The sequence below is a fragment of the Thunnus maccoyii genome, chromosome 5 (genome assembly GCF_910596095.1).
Source record: "Thunnus maccoyii chromosome 5, fThuMac1.1, whole genome shotgun sequence".
In the NCBI taxonomy this organism is placed as follows: Eukaryota; Metazoa; Chordata; class Actinopteri; order Scombriformes; family Scombridae; genus Thunnus; species Thunnus maccoyii.
The window spans coordinates 659,628-677,829 of record NC_056537.1 but is presented as its reverse complement, the minus strand read 5'-3'; the positions used below and the strand labels follow the sequence as shown (position 1 = coordinate 677,829).

Genomic DNA, 18,202 nt, shown 5'->3' with positions numbered 1-18,202 from the left:
TATCAGAGACTCTGCTCCGTCCTCCTCTTCCTCCAAATCCTTCATCTTCTGGAGTCTGAGAGGTAAACCAGTAACACTGGAGACACACACACACATACACAGTAGAATAAACCCAGTCCTTCCTCTCAACTTAGTAGCTTCTTATTAGTTTACATGACTTTAACTACAACCATGTGTGTTTTCCAGCCATCACAAAGATAAACTTTGACTCTGCTTTCAATCCAACAAACAGACTTCAGATAAACATCTGTGTGGTTCTTAACTGTGACTTCTCTCTATTTTAACTGCAGCAGTGTGTCACGTTACATCACTGTGAGGACGCAGAAACCAGGAAAAGAACAAAGGAAACAACGTTTGAAGACGTCAACACTGTGATTTCATATTTTTCTGACACAGTTTAATCAACTAAACAATTAATCAGTAAAATAATCATCAGATTGATCAATAATGACAGTAATCATTATTAGCAGCCCTGATATTAACACTCACCCTGCCTCAGACTGTTTTCCTCCTTCTGCTCTGTTGACTTTAAAATGGAGTCTGACTGAATACTTTCACCTTTACTCCCTACCTGTTTACTCCTCCTTTCTTCTTTATCAGAGAAGTGTGTGTGTGTGTGGTGAGAGAGAAGTGATGTGTTGAATTGAACTGCAGGTCAGCAGTCAATAACAAAGATATAAAATTACTCTGAACTTTAATTAACTCACAGCTCAAAGTGTGAGCTTAGAATTTTATTGAAGATGTTTCTGATAAGATTTATGTTAGTTGACTGTTAACCACAGTAGCAGAGCAGCTCACAGCAGCTTTCGGTTGGCAGGTAACTTTAAATCTGACTCAACTGTCTGATAATTTCACACAATGTCATAATCAAATATGTACCGGTGAATGTTCCGGGTAGATAACTTTCTAACAAGATGCCGTCAATCTTTTGTAATCTCACAGGTATTAAAAGGTATCGTAGATAAAATGATAAAATGATTGATACTGAGTTATAAAATCCTGTTCAGTTTTATAAAGCTGTGTGTGGTGTCTGATAAGTTATCAAAGATCAAATCATCATACTATCAAAGATCAAACTATCATAAATTACTGACACACCAACACACCCTCCTGCATGTTTAGCTGCCAGCAGCACGACTCCGTCTGTCCGACACTTTGGTTCAAACTGAAATATCTCAGCAACTATTGGATGGATTGCTGTGAAATTAGTTTGACACGTTCATGTTCCCTTCAGGATTAATATCATAAAACAATGAAGCAGGTAAAAAACAAATGAAACAATTAAAGGATTCATTATATATAATAACTAAATATACTAAAAATATAAAATAAACAATATAAAGAATAAAGAAATAACAATAACTACATGATACTATGTGATGAATATATACACTACCACACCACAATACTATGATAGTAATATACTATAATATACTGCCTGAAGCAATTAAGGTGCAGAATTAAACTGTACATTGGATCAAGACTTTCCTCATGTGCCACCAGCAAGTTAACCGGTGTGTTTCCATCCAGCATTTTTAAATGCTTTTTCAATTTGTACATTAAAAAAAACAGGACTGGAAACACTGGACATTCATAAAAAGTCAAAGTATTAAAATAGAAGTTTTTATGCTTGGATGAGGTGGCATGTTGAGCAAAAGCAAAATGTGACAAAGTGTGAAGGAAACAGATTTAGTTCTTCTGCCCTCTAGTGGCAAATTAATTGAACTGCCATAAATACTCACTACAGCACCAAATGTGGATTTATCCGCCACTGAAAATAGTCCCAAACAAATGAGGAACTTCCTCCTGTTTGTTTGTTAAAAACTACAGAGACCAGCTGTTTCTGAGACTTTTTAAAAATTAAACGATATATTTGTGAGATGTTTTAAAAGATCTAAACATCTAAAACGTTGGTTTGGATCTGCACATGATTTTATGACAATAAAAAAAGTAGAATAACACCCACGTTTTCTTTTACGCTTATAACATTAAGCTCATTGACGTTTTCTAAGCAGCAGGTTTCAATGGTAACTGTCTGCTTCAAGTAGGTCTATCTGCAGACTCAGAGTAACTACACAACACACCCACTTCACTACACGACACACCCACTTGATTAAGTGTAGGCATGAGCAGTGAGATGGTTAGGGGTCAGGGGGTGTGGCTAGTCTTCCGACCACTCAAAGCACTTCACACTACATGTCAACATTCACACACTGATGGTGCAGCCATCAGGAGCAATTTGGGGTTCAGTATCTTGTCCACTGGCACCTCCGTCTGTGGACTGGAGGATTGGGGGATTGAACCACCGATCTTCTGATTAGTAGATGACCTGCTCTACCTCCTGAGCCACACCCGGTAAAGTGGGTGTGTCATGTAGTAAAGTAGGGATGTGGTGTAGAAAAGTGGGCGTATGGAAGTGGGTGTTTTGAGTAAGAAAGTGGGTGTGTGTGTAGTAAAGTGGGCGTGTGGTGGAGTGAAGTGGACATATCTTGCAGTAAAGCGGGCATGTTGTGTAGTAAAGTGGGCGTGTCTTTTAGTAAAGTGGGCATGTCTTTAGTAAAGTAGGTTTGTCTTGTAGTAAAGTGGGGGTGTCATGCAGTAAAGTGGGTGTGTCTTGTATTAAAGGGGGGGTGTCATGCAGTAAAGTGGGTGTGTCTTGTATTAAGGGGGGGTGTCATGTAGTAAAGTGGGTGTGTCTTGTAGTAAAGTGGGTGTGTCTTGTATTAAAGTGGGGGTGTCATTCACATGGACTCTTCTCGTCTGCTTTGTGAGACATTATTAGTCTAGTAAGTATTGGTTCTGCTCCGTTTATTGAAGGCTTCAGCAGGAACACGTCATTCTCGTCAGTCCTTCCTGTAAAATGTGACGTTTCAAACTAACAGATGAGATTTGGTTAAAGAGCCGACCGCAGACAATCATCTGTGATGTAAATCAACTACACATTTCACACGCATGTAGCAAACCGACAGACGTGATGTTTCGGACACATTGACTCCACACAACACAGTTTATTGCATTCACAGGAAGAAGAAACGTACAGCTGAGCCTCCGAGCAGCTCTCAGGTCTGAAGGCTTTAAAAAGGAGCTTCTGTGCTTCCAAACAGCTCAGTGATGTCTGAGAGAGAAAGAAGACGTGAGTCTGTGTTCAGGACCGACGACAAAGTCAGTGTTTCCCACAGGAAGAGAACTTATCTGTGGAGCTCAGAGGTCAGAAACAACCTGAACTCATTAAAACTGATTTACTTGTCTGACAAAATGATTTTAACACAAGATCTACTTACTAGAGTCTTAACTTCAGTCACATGACAACAGGTGACAACTTCATCCACTGAAAGCTCTGGAAAAAAGCTAGTAAGTGGACTTTGTGTTAAGATTATTTCATCAAACTATTTCCAAGAATGAACTTTAACATTTGACTGAATGATTTCTGCTTAAAAACAAATGAAACCAGGATGTGTAAACAAAATGCATTTATAAAATGTCTGAACTGGAGAACAATCACAGTTTGTGTTTAAAGCACTTAAAAACAAAAAGTCTTCTGTAGTAAGGGACACTTGAGTGTGAGGGGGCGGCTGTGGCTCAGGTAGAGCGGGTCGTCCACTAATCAGAAGATCGGCGGTTCGATTCCCGGCTCCTCCAGTCTGCATGTCAATGTGTCCTTGGGAAAGATACTGAACCCCAAATTGCTCCTGATTGCTGCAGCATCAGTGTGTGAATGGTTAGTTTCCTCTGATGGGCAGGTTGGGACCTTGCATGTTGGCCCCTGTATCCATTCAGCATATGAATGGATGCGAATGTGATTCAAAGTGTAAAAGCGCTTTGAGTGGTCAGAAGACTAGAAAAGCGCTTTACAAGTACAGCCTGTTTACCATTTGAGTGAGTTTTTATCTCCTTCATCAGCAGCTTCAGTCCTACAAGTTCTGGTTCATTTATCCAGAGAAAATACTACAAATACAGCAGCAAACAGCTTCAAACGTCACTCTACGTGGTAAAGATAAAACACGCGACATCTGTCTCATGTTATAATATTATATTTAAAAGAGTTAATTTACCATAAAATGACTCAACAAAAACCTAAAATGTTCTGGTGTTTCCTCTGGCTTCTGCGGCAGTGTTCAGTTTATGTTTCTGTCTGTGATTTATGAAGTTTGTTGTAGACGGTGAAGGTCTGAAGATCTGATGTCAAAGTTTAAGTTTCTATTCTGGTTTGTAAATGTAAACGCAGCACTCTGCTCTGATTGGTAGGCAGTTATATTCATGACACAATAACACAAATATTCATTCTGTATTTCCTGAAATATAATTACATGTTGATCTTTAAAAACCCAGAAGACGTTTAACCAACACGTCCTGCTGTTCTGAAGCTGTTTCAGAATCTTCTGGATGAAAAAATATTCCGTCTGTTGCTTCATGAAAAACATTTTCTTTGTTTTCTGATCCAAACAAATATGGAAGCTGAAAACTGTCGACTCTTCCTGCTCAATTTGTACGACGTGAAACACGACTGAAAGGTTTTTGTCAGTTATATTTACATATATTGCGTCACTATTATTAATAATTATTTTATATTTTCATACAAAACATGTTCATACTTTTCAAGGTCTCATGTCCAGGTAGCTGAAAATAACCTGACACTGCACTTTCTGTACGACACAAGAAAAATATGAACATGTTGTTTTATATGAAAACGTAATGAAAAGAAACATAATACCAACATGACTGGTCAAACTTTTTAATATTGTTTCACATCTTTTTTACAGCCGCCATCTTTGTTTGGATCCAGAAGCAGGTTTCAGTCTTTTTCATGGAGCAACAGACAGAATATTTGTTCATCCAGACGGTTCAAAGAGTCTCTGAAGGTTCTGGAAATATCTCCTGAACATCTTCAGATTTTAATTGGATGTTTTGTGCTGTAATGGAAACACATGAGAGGTACAAACTGCTGCCAGACGACTTTTAAATACAAATAAATACAAAAATGGGAAAAATTCAGTTCGGCTCAGATGCCCAAATAAATTCCTCTCATGGGAAACACTTGAATGCTCGTCATGTTTTATTCATCTGGATTCACGTCCGGACTTTTCTCTCCGATGAGACGAGACCACATCATCAGTCCGAAGCAGTCTTTCCCTCCTCGGCGGTCTCATACAGCAGATATCTGCAGGTAACAGTCACCAGGTAGAGCTGCACAATTATGACACTAAACTGCCTTCAGCTTCACCGTCTATTTAAATAAGCTCCTTTAAATGTTCAAATCTTTACGTCAGAACAAGTTTTTCTTCACATCAAGTCGACTTTTTTAAAGTTTACAGAGTCTAAACTGGCCACAGAGTTTAAAGTTTAAATAAAAAGGACAGAAAGTGAAACTGGAGTCATGTTGAGCTCAGATTTAGTGATTCAGACGTGAACCTTTGTGAGTCCTGAGAATTTCCATCAGCTTTACAACGTAAACACAAGCTCCTCTGTGTTCCTGTAGTACGTCCACGTTGCCACGGCGATGACGAGCCCTGATACAGAACCATACATTCTGGAGAGGAAGACTCCTGCCTCTTCGTCAGATTGTTTTACATCAGGACAGCTCGTCATGTGTTCGTGCTCCTGCAGTGAGACGGTGGATCGATCTGATCTGCTGGTCCAGACACCAGAACACTGCGACTGTCAACACTGTTTATGTTTCACTTGTTTTGTGTTCTGATTAAATAAAGTCACTGGTTAACTTTCACTAAGACTCAGTGTTAACTGTAATAAACTGACGTGTCAGTGAGTCAAATCAAATATTGATCATCACGCAGCAGCACGACGAGGAACTAATTCAATAACGTAGCATCATTATAAACGTTTTACATATTTTAATTTAAAGAACTGCGGAAACTTTTTATTAATCTGATTTCAGACATTATGGGATGTTTTTCCTTTAATGGATTATTTTACAGGATGATCCAGCTACGATCATGAAATCAGTTTCATGTATTGATTGATTATTGGATGTAATAACTCTTAATTAACTGTTGAATACAGTGTGAAGAGCAAACTGTCGCCTCCGGTGTTAATAGATTGTTTTATTGATGAAATGATTGAACCCATATTATCTTAACTGTCATGAAAATATGCTTTAAAAGTTTCTTTTAAATATTTTATCTGTTTTCACTGACAGCCTGGTTACCTGCAGCAGGTGAACCAGTGAGATCAGCTCAGTGACCTTCATGTTCCTGTTTCCTGCATGTTTCTATGTCCTGTGAACGTGTTGCATCTCTCTGTGTGAAATCTGCTTTATCAATAAAGTTTTATTATTATTATTAGGATGTTTTGTGAATCAGTCAGTCAGGACTGACAGGCAGCAGCTGCTTTCAGGATGTTTGTGAATACGACTGCTTCCGTCTCCAGACTTTCACCCGCAGCTGTCGGTTTACCTGCGAACAGAAAGCTGAGCAACAGTCAACAGCTCACCTGCACAAACATACACAGACTGATTCTTATTGGTCGGAGTTACTCACTGGCAGTTCTATGTGGATGTGTTGGTGTTACCTGTGATCACCTGTCAGTTTGTCTCCAGCTGATCTGTTGGTGACATCATCACCTACAGTCTGTAACTGATGATGAAGAGCAGCTTGTGAACATCTGCTGCCTTCATATCAGACATTAACTGCACGACTGGTGATAAACTGTTTGGTGTCGTCCTTCCTGACTGAGCTGTTATGAACATGTTCATTAACTGTTTGTGTTAACTTCTCTTGGTTGGGTTTTACCTGCCAGGCTGATTATTGGAGCTTGTTGACACCTTAAAGTCTTCAGCTCTCAGCAGGTCCTGCTGCTGCTGCTGCTGCTGCTCTGTCCATAACAGTTATTATGTTCACACTCGTGCATGTGGCGCCCTCATCTGTGCTGCAGTCGTCATTGCTCTCTGACACTGAGGTGAACGCTGTGGACGAACCTCCAGCAGCACACAGGAAGGAGGAGGAAGAGGAAGAGGAAGGAGAAGAAGAAGAAGAAGAAGAAGTAGTAGAAGAAGAGGAAGAAGAAGAAGAAGAAGAAGAAGTAGTAGAAGAAGAAGAAGTAGTAGTAGAAGAAGAAGAAGAGGAAGTAGAAGAAGAAGAAGAAGAAGAAGAAGGAGGAGGAGGAGGAAGGAAGGAAACTGAAAGTGACGTGACAGCGTTCTTCTATCGATACGTTGGTTGTCTGATGTGTGTTTTGGAAGGAGGCGGAACAGGAAGTGGTTGTGTTGGTGAGTAGGGCTGCAACTAACTGTTATTTTCAGTATCAATTCATTATTAATTCATAAATTATTTCTCAATTGATTAATTGTTTGATCAATAAAATGTCAGAAAAATATTGAAAGATGGACGTCTGTGACGTCTTCGAATTTCTTGTTTTGTCTAAAATCAAAATACGTTCAATTAACAAAAATATCAAACAGAAAAGCAGCAAATCGTCACTTCAGAGAAACGAAGACTAAACTGATAAAAATACTTTGAGTAATTCTCGTCTAGTCGACCGTTTCCACACCTGGACACCTGCCTGTGAGTAACTCTCACCACCTGACCTCAGGTAACCATGGAAACAAGCATCACGAGTGAAATGCGGATTAATTGTGCAGCTCTACAGCTCAGGTGGGTCCACCTGCAGGACCAGTCAGTCCCCGGCGAGCTCCGCTCTCTGTGGGGAGACCGACGGCCACACTTGGCTCTCAGCTCGCCTGCCGGGACGGTCTACATCCTGGAGCGCGACGGTCTACACCCCATAACGTGGCTGGTCTACATCCCGGAGCCTGGCGGTCTACATCCCAGACCGTGGCTGGTCTACATCCCAGACCGTGGCTGGTCTACATCCCGGAGCCTGGCGGTCTACATCAGGGCGTTGAGGTGTCCGGAGTGTCCCACAGAGTTCAGCATCAGGGCTCTCTGGTCCAGCACCTCCCTCTCCCTCCCCAGCGCCGCCCTCTCCTGCTCCACCATGGCTCTGTCCCGCTCCACCGCCGCCCGCTCTCTGTCCAACCACAGCCTCTCCGCCTGCACCGCCGCCCGCTCCCTCTCCACCGCCGCCCGCTCCCTCTCCACCACCTCCCTCTCTCGCTCCAGCGCCGCCCGCTCCCTCTCCACCACCTCCCACTCCCTCTCCAGGCCTCCCAGCGGCCCGTCGCACGCCTCCGAGCTCCGCTGGTTCTGCTCCGCGCCGCCGCCGTCGCCGAACGCCTCCTGTCCGTAGTCCGAGGAGGAGGAGGGGGGAGGAGGAGGAGGAGGAGGGGGAGGAGCGGGGCGGGGCCGCTGTCTGGGGGCGGGGTCAGGGTGCTGCTCGTCGTCCTGGGTGACGGGGGTGAGGAGGGGGGCGCTGCTCGCCAGCCGGCCCTCCATGGCCTCGTTCATCAGGTGAAACCACGGCCAGGAGGAGGCGCCGTCTGCAACGCTCTCCATCCCCACGGGAGGATACTTCAGATCCTGAGAGGAGGAGGAAGAGGAGGAGGAGGAAGAAGAGGAGGAGAAACATGTTGAACAGATGATTCTCTGACAATCAGAAACATTAAACAGATTAATTATAATTATTAGATGATCATTAATCAGCTGCAGACGGATGTTTGGATCAGACTGCTGAACCTTGTATCTCCTCTTCAGATTGTCCCATTTCTTGGCCATCTGGTAGGTGGAGACTTTCCCCTGCAGGCCGAGCTCCTTCAGGATGGCTCTGAGAGTCACAGACAGACAGACAGATGTGAGACTCAGCATCTGTAACACAGCTGATAGAACTACAGCTACAGTATGAATCCATAAAACAACAACAACAGGCTCTTACTTCCAGGCAGCTTTGGCAGCGTTTCTCCTTCCGGTAAACAAGACCTCGTTAGCAGCTCGCAGTTTAATCATCCTGCGGGTGTCCTGGTCCGTCACTGAGAGACAATACACAGCTGCTAAATGGAAGAGTCTAACGTGTCTTTTTCATTTTAATTATTAATAACCAGGGATGCACGATATTTTTACCGATATCCGATATGTCGATATTTCCAACTCATTCTGGCTAATTGTCGACACCGATATACATACGTATGTTTTTGGTCGCCAACCATGGTACATCCTGTCAGCCGAGGGGTTTCCTATCTGTGCAGCCGAACACAGCGGCTCCTCGACGGACTGTTTCACCCCGACGGTCCCGCTGCTTCTTCCAACCTGAACAACAAACCGGGGCTAACGTTAGCTGAGAGGCTAGCGGAGGGTTAGCCGCAGCATGGCCGTAAGGAAGCGCAACCAGCTAACCCTCTGCTAGCCTCCCAGCTAACGTTAGCCTCGGTTTGTTATTCAGGTTAAAGTATCAGTGCAGCCTGCGGAGGAAACACCGGGACCGTCGGGGTGAAACCGTCCGTGGAGGGAAGCACAGTCAGGAGGAGGAGACATATCGGCTGCTCATAATCGGCAGAATTCGCCGGTACCAATTTATCATTGTAGAGCTTCTATCGGCCGATACCGATGACGTACCGATAATATTGTGCATCCCTATTAATAACCATATAGAGACGTTGGCTGCTGAGTTTATATGAAGTTAAAGAAGCAATAAAGTTACTGAGACTGTAGTGTATAGTTTTACTAGGTCATTTTTTGCTTTCAATGTATTATTATTATTTTTATTATAACACATATTTAATCTAGAAGTCCTGCAGGGCAGCAAACTGACAGCAGATGCACTGAACACTCGGAGGAGTCAGTCTTACTCTTATAAGAGAGGTCAGAGGGCGTCGAACACTCCTCCCCGCTGGCGTCGATGTAGGTGACGTTGCCATCGGCCTCCGTGTTGTCTCCCCCCACCATGCTCTCCAGCTCCGACACGCTGCTCCTCTCCGCCATCAGACAGTCTCTGTCGGCGGGCGGAGACGAGCCGAACACGGCGTCCTCCTCGTTGGTCCAGATGGGCGTCACTCTGGGAGCTTTCCCCGCCAGACGCCCCTCCAGAGCGTCACTCATCAGCTGGAACCAGGGCCAGGAGGCGGGGTTAGTCTGGCCCTCCATCCCCCGAGGAGGGAACTTCAGGTCCTGCAGGGACGGAGACAGACGGAGAGCTCTGATTGGCTGCGAGTTTCAATCATAATCTGAACTGGACCATCAGTTTACACTGACGTTAAAAACTGGGAGCAGAGGAAGTTTAGTTTTTGTTTTCTCCACCACGTTCAGACACCAGGAACCTTTAAGACTCGTCACTGGTCCCATCAGCTGATGTTTTGTTCCTACAAGTCAAATTTTTATGTTTTGTTACAGTTTTTGTATTTTTTTTTTTTTTTTTTTTTTTGCAGCTTCCTGAATATTGAACCAACGATTGGCTCCAAACTAGCTGTGATGTCACATCCTGCTCGTAGCTCCGCCCCTTAAAAATCAGATTTTCCATTGAGCTCAGAGAAACTTTCCTCCTTCAGCAGACAAACATCCAGCGGAGGGAAGAACAAACATGTTCCTGAGAGGAGGGACTTTAAACATATATGAAGGTCACATGATCCAGCAGCGTTTCAGTGTTCAGTCACATTCAGGAGATCATTTAAAGAAAACTGAGAATACCGACCAAGGAAAACACTTCACTGATCTTACGGATGCACGATATTGGATCGATATCTGATATGCCGATATTTCCAACTCATTGTGGCCGATGCCGATATATGAACATGTTCTTTCCAGCTGGCTGAGGAGACTATTTATTATGCATGCAAGCATAGATTGTACTAATTATGATCAAGAAAGACAATATATGAAGGAAGAACTGAGGAAAACTGGAGTTCAGCATTAAAACTTTAATGAACCTGTCAAGTGGGAGCAGCAGCAGAGTTTTCATTGAGTTTATTAGACAGACAGGATTAATGTGTAGGATTTAATCTCTGGTCCACACTCCGGACCAGAAGGTGGCGGTAATGCACCTGATACGCTGGTTGCCAACCGCCGTTATAAACCAAAAAGATTTTTTTTCCCAAACAGAGTGGTACATCCTGTCAGCCGAGGGGTTTCCTATCTGTGCAGCCGAACAGAGCGGCTCCTCAACGGACTGTTTCACCCTGATGGTCCTGGTGTTTCCTCCGCAGGCTGCACTTCACTGCTTCTTCCAACCTGAATAACAAACCGGGGCTCGGTGCTCCGGTTGGATCCACACGGAGAGCCGGGGCTAACGTTAGCTGAGAGGCTAGCGGAGGGTTAGCCGCAGCATGGCCGGAAGGAAGCGCAGCCAGCTAACCCTCTGCTAGCCTCCCGGCTAACGTTAGCCTCGGTTTGTTAATCAAGTTAAAGCGGGAAGAAGCAGCTGATCTGTCGGGCAGCTGAGTGAAGTGCAGCCTGCGGAGGAAACACCGGGACCGTCGGGGTGAAACCGTCCGAGGAGGGAAGCACAGTCAGGCCGACACCGATGATGTGTGTCGATAACGTCGTGCATCCGTAACGACAGACTTTGAACTCCTTCCACTGCAGCTGCTAACAAGCTGTAAACACATCTAAACACATCATATGATCGACTTCTTCTCAGCGTAACACGACCCTGACGGCTGGAAACTGAAGGTTTGTCACCTTGAATTTGGTCTTCAGGTTGTCCCACTTCTTGGCGACCTGGTCAGGTGTTATCTTCCCTGTCAGACCCATCTCCTTCACTATTCCCCTGCAGACCAAACAACACCAACATCATATAAACACACACGTACAATAACCACGCAGCTGCTCTGTTGTGGTGTCAAACATCTCATTAAACACATGAAGAGGAACCTTATTAAACTGATTATGAAGCTCCAGAGGTTTAATGATCACAGACTGAACATGTGAACATCAGTGCAGATGTTCTATCTTGTGCTTCTTTACCTCCAGGCCGGCTTGGCGGTGTTCCTCCTCCCGGTGAACAGAGACTCGTTAGCAGCTCGCAGCTCAATTAGTCTCCTGGTGTCATCTTCAGTCACTGTGACGACGGTTAGAAACCAGTAAAGATACAATAGTTATTATAACGTTATTATTATCTGACGTTTGATAGACTGTGAATCATAGATAATGAAAATAAACGTTAGTTTCAGTCGTAATTGTCTCAAATCTTCATCTGAACCAGTTTAATGTTCTACAGATTGTTTTACTTTGATTAGATCAATAATCTGCTGCAGTTTAATAAGCTCTGCTCTGATTGGCTGAACTGACTTTTAACCTGATGGATCACTGAAGCAAACATGAGTTTAACTGGTGCAGTGTGGACATACTGGTACGTACTGGTGTGGACATACTGGTACGTACTGGTGTGGACGTACTGGTGCAGTGTGGACGTACTGGTGTAATGTGGACGTACTGGTGTAATGTGGACGTACTGGTATGTAATGGTGTGGACGTACTGGTGCAGTGTGGACGTACTGGTGTGGACATACTGGTGTGGACGTACTGGTGCAGTGTGGACGTACTGGTGATGTCAGATGTAGGTTTAAACATCAGAACATCCTCTGTGTTTTCTAGAGTGCGTCGTTACTGTCACTGAGACGTTTCTTCAGTTATTTAGTTAAAACATTAAACAGATGTTTCCTTCCTCTCGGTTCATTAGATGATCAATAATCCAGTCTAAAATGTCACATCTGCTTCATGGAGGATGAATCCCAAACAGAATCTGATGTCTCATAAATAAAGCGTCCACATTCATTAGCGTCTGACGTGTCTTACGTTTGTACGTGAGCTCGGCCATGCGGTGCAGCTCTCCCAGAGCAGACGACCCGTTTTTCTCTTCGTTGTCCACCAGCAGGTCCATCTCCGACTCCGTCAGGAACTCCGCCATCCCCCCTCGGCTCCGCCGGGCTCTCTTCTTGGGCGTCGGCGACAGCGGCTCGCAGTCTTCGTCTTCGTCCTCCACGATGGGCGTGAGGATGGGCGCGGCGCCGGCGAAGCGGCCCTCCATGGCGTCGTTCATTCGGTAGAACCAGGGCCAGGAGCTGGGGTTGGTCTCCACGCCTCGAGCGGGAAACTTCAGCTCCTGCAGGAGACGGAAAAGATGTTCTTTAGATTTGTATATAAAGAGTTAATAACCTGTTAATAACTGAATATAATGCAGCCGTCAGCAGATATGAATGTTTATTAGTTCACAGCTGTTTCTGCTGTATTAACAGACATCGAATGACAATATAGTCAAATCATCTATAAAACAGCTGATTGTTTCTCTGAAGCTTCCGTTTTTCCTTTTTGTCTTTAATATCATGTGACTGAACTGGATCTGAGTAATGACTGTGTTTCTGTTGGGTCACCTGGTACGCGGTGATGTCACTACAGGTGATGGCGGGCGGTTACTCACCTTGTATCTCCTCTTCAGGTTGTCCCACTTCTTGGCCAGCTGGTCTGTGGTCAGTTTCCCCTGCAGACCCAGTTCATACAGGATGGCTCTGAAAACACAAACCAGTTCAATCAGAGACTCATCCCAGTAGGCTGATTGATTGACTGACTGATTGACTGGGTGGCTGATTGATTGACTGGCTGATTGATTGGCTGGCTGGCTGATTGATTGGCTGGCTGGCTGATTGATTGGCTGGCTGATTGATTGACTGGCTGGCTGAGTGCAGGAGGAATGAGTGAGGATGTTCAGGTTTGAAATGTGTCAACAGGAAAGAAGAAACGGACGTTATGACGTCACAGAGAGAATAAACAGGGTGATGAAAACACTGAGATCATTTTTTATGGAGCAAAGGAGGAACGAGGAGAACAAAACTAATAATTAATAGTCAAATTAATCATTTGTGTGCACAATTTGTCTGTTGAAAGTGACAAAGACGACGATTTACTTCAGTTTGCTGCAACTCTGAACGATTTTATGATTCTGTTAAATCGAAAGCACGAATGACGACTGACACAAGACAAAAGAACCACTACTGAAATAAGCTCTGACACCACAGATACAACAGGCTAACAGGCTAACAGGCAACAACAGGCTAACAGGCTAACAGGCAACAACAGGCTAACAGGCTAACAGGCAACAACAGGCTAACAGGCTAACAGGCAACAACAGGCTAACAGGCAACAACAGGCTAACAGGCAACAACAGGCTAACAGGCAACAACAAGCTAACAGGCAACAACAGGCTAACAGGCAACAACAAGCTAACAGGCAACAACAGGCAACAACAGGCTAATAGGCAACAACAGGCTAACAGGCAACAACAGGCAACAACAGGCTAATAGGCAACAACAGGCTAACAGGCTAACAGGCAACAACAGGCTAACAGGCAACAACAGGCAACAACAGGCTAACTGGCAAACACAGGCAACAACAGGCTAACAGGCAAACACAGGCAACAACAGGCTAACAGGCAACAACAGGCAACAACAGGCTAACAGGCAACAACAGGCAACAACAAGCTAACAGGCAACAACAGGCTAACAGGCAACAACAGGCAACAACAGGCTAACAGGCAACAACAGGCTAATAGGCAACAACAGGCTAACAGGCAACAACATGCTAACAGGCAACAACAGGCTAACAGGCTACCAGGCAACAACAGGCTAACAGGCAACAACAGGCTAACAGGCAACAACAGGCTAACAGGCTAACAGGCAACAACAGGCAAACAGGCAACAACAGGCTAACAGGCAAACAGGCAACAACAGGCTAACAGGCAACAACAGGCTAACAGGCTAACAGGCAACAACAGGCAAACAGGCAACAACAGGCAAACAGGCAACAACAGGCTAACAGGCAACAACAGGCTAACAGTTACTGATAAGCTGGAGGCCGCCTGCTTTAAAAATGGCCGCCACAACAGCAGGTTTCCATGTATGTGGTAAAAACTCTGGAGAGACTGACAGCCTGATAATATTTGTGACACCTTTAGTTCCTGACAGGAAGCTGTAAACAGACGTGTGTTTCTGCACATGCTCAGTGGCGTCTCAGCAGGGAGCAGAAACCTCCGTCAGGTCAGTTATTCATCTCGGTCTGGTCCGTCTGGATCATGTGAACTCACCTCCAGGCCGGTTTGGCTGAATGTTTCCTGCCGGTGAAAAGCGCCTCATTCGCCGCTCGAAGTTTGATCATCCGCTCGGTTTCTGGTTCCGTCACTGACGACGAGAAACAAAGATTTGCTGAATTATTGAACATTTATAAACATTTTTCTTTTGACTTATGAAATTGATGACAGTTTTATTTTGTGGATCTATTCTGATTCATTAGAAGGAAACGTGTGAACGTGGTGTCAGTAAAGTGTCTGCACTGCACTGTGATTCATAGTTTCACACGTTGACGCAGATTAAAAAGAACAGACGACACGTTTCTCAACACTAACAAACAAAAACATCAACGTTAGTTTGTTCAGATCAGAGAATCTCTGCGTTAAAGGACGACGAGTCTCGACTCTCCACACTGAGACGACACATCACAGACGAGTTCCTGGTTGACGTGTCGGGAGGGAAACGGGCGGTGGCGTGTGAGTCTGCTGACCTGCTATTAACATGTGATCAGTGGGTGTCTGTTAAAACGCCTTCTCAGCTGCTTCTACTGCCATGATCAGATTATAATATGTAAATGAGCTGGGCGGAGCTTGGCGGTCAACACGTCGCATCCCAGATTAAAGAAACTGCTGCCGTGAACAGACGTCCTTAAACTTCGTAGCGAGGGACGACTTCCTGCCAACCATTGGACAATAAAACTTAAACCTCTGACTGGTTTATTAGACTTCCTGTCAGCATCAAACACTGTTGGACCAGCGTGATGCGGTCCAGACGTTCACTGTGATTTACAGGGTTTATTTTGTCATTCTATTTTCGACGAGGGGGCCGGATTTGGCCCACGGGCCGCTACTTTCCCACCAGTGTCTTACAGCGGCGTCTGGTTGAGGCTCAGTGCGGCGAGTCGTATACTACTACGTACTCTTATAGGAACACTCGCTCATCCTCCTCCAGCCCATCGGCACGCCCTCTGCAGGCGGCGCCTCGGCGTGAACCGTCCCGTCGTCCTCCGCCGCCGCCTCCTCCGCCGCTACCGTGTCCTCCATCTCCGTTTTGATGAGGAACTCCAGGATGTCGGTGTTCTCCTGGTTCTGGTTGGGTTGGCTGTTGCCGCGGTGGCTGCCGCCGCCGCCGCAGACGACGCTGTCGGGGCTCAGCACCAGGTTGCTGTTGTAGAGACGACCCTGCATGGCTTCATCCATGATGTGGAACCAGGGCCACGACTCCACCACGCCGCCCAGGTTGTCCTGACCCTGATAGGGCTGCTTCAGGTCCTGCAGAGACAGCGAACAAACTCAAAACAACGTTTCGAGCTTCGTTCTGTTGGCCGGTTGAATCTCTGGATGAACGTCACCTGATCACGAGCAGCTGAACGTTGCTGACATCATCATCATCATCATCAGCTTCATCAACGTCAGTCAGTATGAGAGGAGCTGAAACAGCAGCTCCTGGAGGCTGTAATGTTCTCTCTAACAGCTCTGTGAGGGTCACATGACGCCTCTCAACACATTCAGCGGCTCGTGAACAGGTGACCTTCATCAGGATGAAACCAGAGAATCCAAAGTGGATCAAACTTCACAGAAAGAGTTTCTGAAGAAAACAAAAATGTTTCTAAAAGTAAGAGTCTGTGTTACCGACGTCAGATCACTGATAGTCAGATTACCTTGTATTTTGTCCGCAGGTTGTCCCACTTTTTGGCGATCTGGTCTGCAGTCAGCTTCCCCTCCAGGCCGAGGCCTTTTAAGATGGTGCTGAGCGACACACAGGAGGAGGGTGACGGCAGGTCAGCTGAGAGGAAAACTCACCAACACAAGTTTAAAAAAAGGACGAGTTCACAAGCGTCTGTGTCTTCAAACAACAGTCAGTCAGGAGTCCAAATGAACATTAAAGCTGTAATTATTCCTCCTGTTCATACTGACCATTAGAAGATCCCTTCATAATGCACGTTAGAACTGGTGACCAGTTCACATTCAGAACATACAGTCTATCAACGCCACAGAGAGTCAGACTGAACCCGTGTTTCAGCAAACTAGCGTTCTGGGTTCCACACTGTAGACGGCAAATTACCAACAAAGATCAGATACAACACATCTGAGGACGCAGCAGCTGGTTTACAGGTGAAGGAAGCATCAAACATCGACTCTGTGACCTGGTCCGACACAGAGCAGCTGTACAACAGTTTATCTGAAGCTAATATGAAGCTTCAGCGTCCAAATGAGTCAAATCAAGTAGATATCTTTCAACGTTACAGTCTTTTTTAGTGCCAAAGTTCCTCTTTTTGTTACTATACTTCCACCTGCAGCAGTATGAACAGGAGGGATGATTACATTGCTGTTACTATGGAAACCTGACTGCTGTTACTATGGACACACCTGTCCCTCAGGTTAACTCTTCATACCTCCAGGCTATCTTGGCAGAGTTCCTCTTCCCGGTGAACAGAGCCTCGTTAGATGCTCTGAACTCAATCAGCCTCTTCACGTCCTCCTCAGTCACTGCAGGTGAAGGGGGTCATAGGTCAGCACGTTAAGGCTCACCTGTGCGCGAGCTTCATGTTTACACCTTCTGCACCGTGTTTACTTACTTTTATAGGAGTTTTCTACGAACTGCGGCGGCGGGTTCAGGACCGACTCCATTGCAGTACTGGTGGAGGGGGGGGTGGGGGGCAGCCCGGGGGGGCGGGGAGGAAGTGTGCTGGTATTCAGGCCTGATGCTAACTAGCTACATCCGCTAGCGCCTCCTGCTGCAGGTTTACCGGCGGTGTTTCCTCCGTCCATCTTCCGCGGCCGCCCCGGTACAGGTGTCCCGTGATGCTCACCTGGCGGCGGGCAGCTGTCTCCGCCGGCGGCGGACTCCCAGCAAACCGTTAAACGAAGCAGCTGCTAGCAGCTAGCTACCTGGCTAACCTAAACAACACACCGACACCGGGCCGGGCTTCCCGCCACACCGACACACCGGGTTCCGTTACCGCGGACAGATCATCAGTGACATCTGCTGCCTGCCGTTATTGACGCCATCCCCGCCGAATAGAGTAAAACGGTAAATAAAGCAGTTACCGTTACCGGAGCGAGCAGCGATAACCCCGCCCTGACCTGCCTCCTGTCACGTGACAACACAGCCGGGGGGGGCGGGGTTAGATGTAAACATAAACAGTCCAGGAAATATTTCACATCACAACATTTAACGTAACAGAAATACTTATAATACCATTAACTAATATATATATATATATATATATATATATATATATGTGTGTGTGTGTGTGTGTGTGTGTGTGTGTGTGTGTGTGTGTGTTTGTGTGTGTATATA

General features: G+C 45.5%; 1 protein-coding gene across 1 annotated transcript; it reads right to left on the bottom strand.

The window, feature by feature from the left end:
- Positions 1-7,064: 7,064 nt before the first annotated feature.
- Positions 7,065-18,024, bottom strand: LOC121896639. The gene is made up of 13 exons (XM_042410537.1): positions 17,478-18,024; positions 17,295-17,388; positions 16,560-16,647; positions 15,819-16,170; positions 14,917-15,010; positions 13,258-13,345; positions 12,636-12,942; positions 11,805-11,898; positions 11,520-11,607; positions 9,695-10,013; positions 8,785-8,878; positions 8,589-8,676; positions 7,065-8,432 (listed from the first exon to the last, which is right to left on the bottom strand). The coding sequence occupies exons 1-13, from the start codon at positions 17,527-17,529 to the stop codon at positions 7,842-7,844; spliced, it is 2,349 nt and encodes a 782-aa protein (XP_042266471.1). The 5' UTR covers positions 17,530-18,024; the 3' UTR covers positions 7,065-7,841.
- Between the last annotated feature and the right edge of the window lie 178 nt (positions 18,025-18,202).

Excerpts from the sequence above, each read along its gene's own strand:
- LOC121896639 (XM_042410537.1), bottom strand. The coding sequence starts at position 17,529 with ATGGAGTCGGTCCTGAACCCGCCGCCGCAGTTCGTAGAAAACTCCTAT. Across the intron at positions 16,648-17,294 it reads TCTGCCAAGATAGCCTGGAG|CACCATCTTAAAAGGCCTCG; the intron begins GTATGAAGAGTT and ends TGTGTCGCTCAG. Across the intron at positions 10,014-11,519 it reads ACCTGAAGACCAAATTCAAG|GACCTGAAGTTCCCTCCTCG; the intron begins GTGACAAACCTT and ends CCGTCCCTGCAG.